Raw genomic sequence first — 6,602 nt, forward strand, 5'->3', positions numbered from 1 at the left:
AGAATGGACAGAGACAGAAGTAAGTGCCCATTAAGTTCTTCCATTTCTAGCACCTGCAGGTTGAATTTATCTTTTTGGGTTTTGATAGAATGCTAGGAATGAGAGGGGAAAGGTTTAACATTTTATTTAAAGTTTGGATGAACAATTGATTTAATATTTGGTTGAACACTTGAATTTTGTTTAAGCTTGGTTGGTTGTAAACACAACGTCTTTTAAGTTTGTAAGAACAATCGTGTTTGTCTGTAGGAGCTTTGATGATATTTGCTGGTTTGATGTGAAATTGGGTGTGATGGAAATGTGGGTGGTGGTACTGGTTATAGTTTGGACTAGACTTAATATGATTTAGCAATAAAAGAAAGGGTTTATGATGTAACATAGTGAGGGATGATGGATATGGGAAGGGTTAGATATAGGAGAATAAGCTAAGAGTTGAGTTCTGATAACATAGTTGAACGATAGGGGTTTAGAAATGCTGCACCTGAAATGAGAGATTCCAGATTTGGGGTAGTTGGTTTCCTTGACATGGGGGGTTAGATTGTCAGTGATACCTGCAATGAATGATTGTCTGATGTTTTAATGATTCTTTCTGGGACTGAGGTTGAGACTGTGATTTTTGAGCTTTCAGAAAAGCTTGTGATGCTTGTAGATCTAGTAATTTCATTACTTTCAATTTGTCATGTAAATTTTATGACGTTTGTGATTGTTGTGGGGTTCCTACTATCTGTGATGCCTGTGATTCCTGTGATTGCTGTGAGACTCATACTTCCTGTGATTTCTGAGATTGCTGTGAGATTCATACTTCCTGTGACATAAGAGTTAGGGAAATTGAGACAGTTGCACTTGCAATAGTGATTTTGATTAGAATTCTTCGTTACAGTGAAGAATTAAGAAGTCAAAGAGAGTGATGAGTAACTAGTTAGTGACTGGAATGGTAGTCATAGATAGAAAGAAGAAAAGGTAGAACGGCGAGGAATTCCGGTGGAAACTAGCCGTTAGGTAAGAACAAGCATAAGCCGGAAAGAGAAGGAAACCAGGAGAGTAAAGAAAGAATTTCGGGGAGAGAAGAGAGAGAAAGAGTCGTACAATGGATCATTTGTCCAAATATATTTAAAACATGGTTCAAATGGACGAGTAAAATTTTGTATGGGTGAAATGGACACCAAAAAAATAGCAAGGATGAAACTGGATTCATCATGACTTAAACATAAAAAATAGCAATGATGAAACTGGATGCATCCTAATGTAAATTAAAAATAAGAAAATGTATTTGAAAATGGGTAGGATGAAACTGTTTACATCCTACCTATTTTAAGTTTTTGTCCATTTAAACAATTTCAAATCTCAATGTCCTTTTCACCCAGGAATTATTGATTTTGGTCGAATTTTGTGTAGTTCAGAACAAACTCAATTTTTTTTTTATTTAAGGTGTGTCACATTGTCAAACCAAGCAACAGTTTTGTTCGGATAAAGCCATAAAGGCATGCATGTGGCCCATGAAAATGCAACTCAATGGCTCTGAGTGACACCTACCCACACTCCTGTCTATAACGACTCTTGACACTCGATCCCACTCCAAAATACAGAACTAAGTCCAGATACCATTTCTGTTCCTCTTTTTTCATCATCCAAAGCTTCTTCTCGGTAATCACTATGAAATCCTCTCGCAGATCTCGTTTTGTTTCCCCAAGAACTCCCACCTTCTCCACCGCCACAACTAAAACCAAAACCAGTCGTACAGACAGAAACACCACCCTGAATCCCAATCCATAAAAACCACAGAAATTCCAATCAATTCAAACTCCATTAAACGAAACCCTAATAATCCCAATTCCATCTAAACCACCTCCGATTACCGCTATCGTTAAAATACAATCAACCTATCGATCTCACCTGATTTGCAACATGATTAAGAAAATCTCATCAGTAAACAAAGAAGCAGATGAATTAGAAACCCAAATTCAACAGCAAGAAACAGTTAATAAGATTCGGAGTAACGAGAAAGAGAAATTAAGTATGAATGAAGCTTTGATGCGTTTGTTACTGAAACTTGATTCTGTGAGAGGGGTTTATGAACCAGTTCGTGAATTGAGAAGAAGGGTTAGTCGGAGAATCGTAGGGTTACAAGAGATTTTAGATGCGATTACTGATGAAAGAGTTAGGGATTCAGATGAGTTGATACGGACTTGGGAAGATGTTGTTGCGGAAATGGAAGGACGTGTTTGTGAAGATTTGGCTGGGAGAAGAATTAATGGTGATCAAGAGAGATTTTTGATGGAGAAATATTGTATTGAAACTATGATACTTCTGTTCTGCCTTTCTTTTACCGGTGCCGGTCACCGTGAAACACTGTAGTTATGAAAAAGAAAAAGTTATGGCATCAAATTTGGTTTTTCAAAATTGTCTAATGCTTAGTTAAAATGCATTGTAAAGTTCATTCAACAAGTGAAAATGAACAGGTAATTGCTGCTCATATGTTTTGCTGGCTCCTCACTCAGTATATGCAGCTGTTGGACATGAGCGTTGCAATGCATTTTGTGGTGGTGCATCAAAAGTTATAGAGGGAACAGAAATGGAATTCTAAAGTAAATATTTCAAATTATAAAGTTGGTGGAAATTTTATGCAAATTCAATTCATTTTACTAGTTACAGTTACAGAGAAGCAACTAGTACTGGCTTTTTAAATGGTAAGAGAAGCCATTACTAGTGCTCTAAGTCTAAGCATGTTGTCAGACTCCTGACTAAGACTCGCTTGAGACCAGTTAGATTCAATCCAAGTGCAGTTTGATCTTTCTTTGAGTTGTGAAAATCTCGCCAAGAGTGACCAACAGAATGATACCTGCATGTATCAAGAGAATAGTATAGAAACCTTTTCGGCGTATAACCTGGGGAAGTAGATATTGTTCTCCGTGGAGCGACTGCTGAAAAACTGGATGTATAGCTGATGAACAATGCATGCTTTCCTAAACTGTTCAGTTTAACCCAGACCATCTCTGAATCATTTAATATATATATCTCTACCAATTTTCCACTCTGTCCTACATTCACTAGTAAAAGTTTTTCTTCACACTCCACCAGATAACTTGGATAAAAACCACCGAATTGTTTCAAGGATTTTGGAAGTATTTTCCAACTGACACCGCCTTTCACATTAAAAACTCCTAACATTCCATTATAATCTAAGCAGTAAAAAGCTCCTTTATAAAAAACCGGGTTGTTAATACATGGGACAAAGTTATCCTCAGCACAGCCTTCATAGTTGAATTGATAAATAGTCCAACCAGCTGTTCTTCTTCCTCTTCTTCCCAGATTAATGACCAAGAAATATATTTCGTTCTCACCTGCTATTTACACCAATTAGAGATAATAGTCACCACACAATCACGAGAAGTAGGCACCGACGACGAAAATGACATTCCATCAAGTACATAATCATCAGGTATATCTGGGAGATGGATCACTACTCTTGTAAAAGGATTATAGCAGAATACAGTTTTTTTCCCCGTTAGATAACAGGAGCCACCCATCTTTTGAAAAACGGATTGTAGCACCCACAAGCAATTGATTAGACAATTTCATGAAGTACTTGTCATTATTATGCATTGGGTCAACGACATCGCAGATTGCCTCTTCATCATCTTCAGAGATAGAAATCAGCCATGGAGATAAACATGTAGTTGTATGGTCCTTGGAATAGCCGATGTTCTGTTCAATGCAGGGAGAAGTACGGAATTTGTTTGCAGGCTAAACGAAAATGATTGTAATCCACTGGATGGAGAAATCTTGCTATCGCCTCTGAAATGTCATTACTATTAAGAAGATCCAACTGTTTAAGGCTTCCAATTCTCCTCCACTGTTAGACAACCTGCTCATGTCTCCTCTTCTGTATTGGCTGCAGTTGTATCCTGGCTTACTAGAAGATCTGTTATTCTTCTCCTTCTTCCAGCAACGTGCTTGCTGGAAAAAAAAAGAAAAAAAAAAAGCTAACAAATAAGAATGTGTCGTAAACACAATGTGGTTGTGGTTGCATTTTTGCTCTATTTTACCTTTTTACTGTTGTAGGCATCATTATCCAAGTGGGAAGAAACCATGGAGTTGGAAGCTTCAAACACGGCATGATATGATTGTGGTAGCATTGTCTTCTACTTCAAATGTGTACAAGGTTTGATCTTCGAGTAGTGTATAAAACAAGCAACCTCTTTCAAGACCCATGTCGGCCGCAGAGCAGCACGCGGTGGAAGTGGAATAACACTTTCTAGACTCTAATGTGTCCGTGTTTATGCACAAAAAGAGAACATGATCATCTAAAGTCTTCAACAAAACCCAAGTCATTGATGAGAAATCCAACTTGAAAATATGCGTTGAGGCAACTTTCTTAAATCCTCTTGGACTGCAATTTAAATGAACTTTGAAGATTTCATCACCAGATTCAACCCAATGTTCCATGAAACGACTGAATTCCTCACCTCCTCCTATCCATGTGAAATCAGCATGCGCAATATGATCAATAATATATTGGGTTTGTTTATTATCGACAACATGCTGCCATAGTTTTTGTACATCGATCTTTATAACCCAATTTCTTGCAAAGTCTGCCTCGCAGAATGCGTATAGCTCACCTCTAAAGCAAAGCAGCGACTCAATAGATAGTCTAAAAGAATAATCGTCAGGAGAAGTTACAAACAGCACCTTCGTCTCCATTGTTTGTCTCCAGGTCGACAAAAAGCTAGTACGTGCATATCCTCAGAATTTTCTCGATAGTTTACCCGTTTAAAAAGTAGGTATACCATGCAGTCTAGGTTGTCAGGATCAGAAACACTAGTACTCGTAGGTGGTGAGGATAACACTCAGTCGATCAAAAAATATTTTGATTTGGTATTCAAAGACTGTCGATCAATGTCAGGTAATCGAATAGTTTCCAATGATACAGGGTTCCACAAGAAACAATCATCTAATTTTGAATTAGCCACAGAATACTCAGCCTTATCTTCTACATTTCCAATAACAATTAGCCAACCTTGATGAGATGGTTTGTGATAACATGCTCTTCCTTGCATCTCTGGTATAGATTTTATGCAATTTCTATTACTGGGTTCACAAGGATTATAGAAACTCTGAAATTTCCTACCTTTTCCATAAGGGAAAACAAGCCAAGGTGCTGCCATTGGAACCGGTGGGCGTTGTCTTTCACTTCTCTCATCTGCTGCCTTCGTTACTGATCTTGATGCAAATTGCTTTCCCATGAAAAATATGTAGCTAAGTAGATAGGAACTTGAGAGGATTAGGTTTAGTACATGAAGAAGCAGATGAATTAGAAACCCACAACAAGAAACTGTTGCTAAAATCTTGATTCTGTAAGAGGGGTTTATGAACCAGTTCGCCAATTGAGAAAAATGGTTAGTCGTAGAATTGTAGGGTTACAAGAGATTTTACATGCAATTACTGATGAAAGAGTTAGGGATTCAGATGAACTGATACAGACTTGGGAAGATTTGTTGCGGAAATGGAAGGACGTGTTTGTGAAGATTTGGCTGGGAGAAGAATTCATGGCGATCAAGAGAGATTTTTAATGGAGAAATATTGTATTGAAACTTTAGGTTTTCGTTGCTTGGAGAGGTTTTTCAGAGGGGTTTAAATTTCATTCACCAAACTTTGTTTCATTTCATCATGTATGCCCTTTTTCCTGGGGTGTATAGTCAGTCATAGATACATACTTCTGTTCCGGTGCCTCCTCTTTATTTTCCCGGTGTCGGTCTTTGGATACCAGAAACAAGAAGTGTTTTTTAGATTTCTCAAAAGTCGATAAGTTAGTTTGGGAACTACCTAACTATAAGTTAAAAGTAAAAAGGTTTACACAAAAGCTAGAAGTCAATAAGTACGTTCTTCAACCAAAGAAATTGCTACAAAAAATGCACCATTGCACCTGATCGTGACTCTCAACATATTATATAATTTGGCACCAACAGTTGAATATGGAAACATCTAAAAAAAAAAGCAAATCGAAGATTTTGCGTCTCAAATTAGTCCGATTACCACTTTAAAACCAAGTGCCCTGCAGCTAACTTCTGTTGGGATTTAAGTCACAAAACAAGATATCCATAAGATAGCTTCTCCTGCAGAACTACTACGAAAGTCCATTTCCCGGTATTTAGCATGATGCTCTATTAATTGATCCATCGGAAGTGGGCGTTTCATGCTTCTTTCACAATCTTTGGGAATTTCTTTCAGTTTTCGAGATTGATCTATGAACAGACGAGGGTACCCAAATACACCTCAATCTAAAACTTTTCCATCTATAAGTCCTTTCTCCGAAAGTGATTGTTTATGGACTGAGTCGAGACAATACAACTAATCGGTTCACACTTCGTGTGATCGTCTATGGATACGAGATCGAGACAATACGACAACAAGATAACTCGTGTGATTGACTATGGATACACGATCGAAACAATACAACAACGGAGTATGTTTACTTGATAAAAGGTTCGGACTTAACCAAACACAATAGGATTGCTATCAAGTAAATAGGGATTAACGTTTGTGCATTTACTTCTGATTATAATAAAACAATTATAATTGCGGAAATAGAAAAGTAAAAGACACAC

General features: G+C 37.5%; 1 protein-coding gene across 1 annotated transcript; it reads left to right on the forward strand.

The window, feature by feature from the left end:
• Window positions 1–1,607: 1,607 nt before the first annotated feature.
• On the forward strand, window positions 1,608–5,637 carry LOC113333787 (BAG family molecular chaperone regulator 5, mitochondrial-like). Its single transcript, XM_026580192.1, has 2 exons — window positions 1,608–2,279; window positions 5,575–5,637. Exons 1-2 carry the CDS (start codon window positions 1,903–1,905, stop codon window positions 5,630–5,632), a joined length of 435 nt encoding a protein of 144 aa, XP_026435977.1. The 5' UTR covers window positions 1,608–1,902; the 3' UTR covers window positions 5,633–5,637.
• Window positions 5,638–6,602: the final 965 nt, after the last annotated feature.

Source organism: Papaver somniferum, unplaced genomic scaffold (genome assembly GCF_003573695.1).
Source record: "Papaver somniferum cultivar HN1 unplaced genomic scaffold, ASM357369v1 unplaced-scaffold_133, whole genome shotgun sequence".
NCBI classification, from domain to species: domain Eukaryota; kingdom Viridiplantae; phylum Streptophyta; class Magnoliopsida; order Ranunculales; family Papaveraceae; genus Papaver; species Papaver somniferum.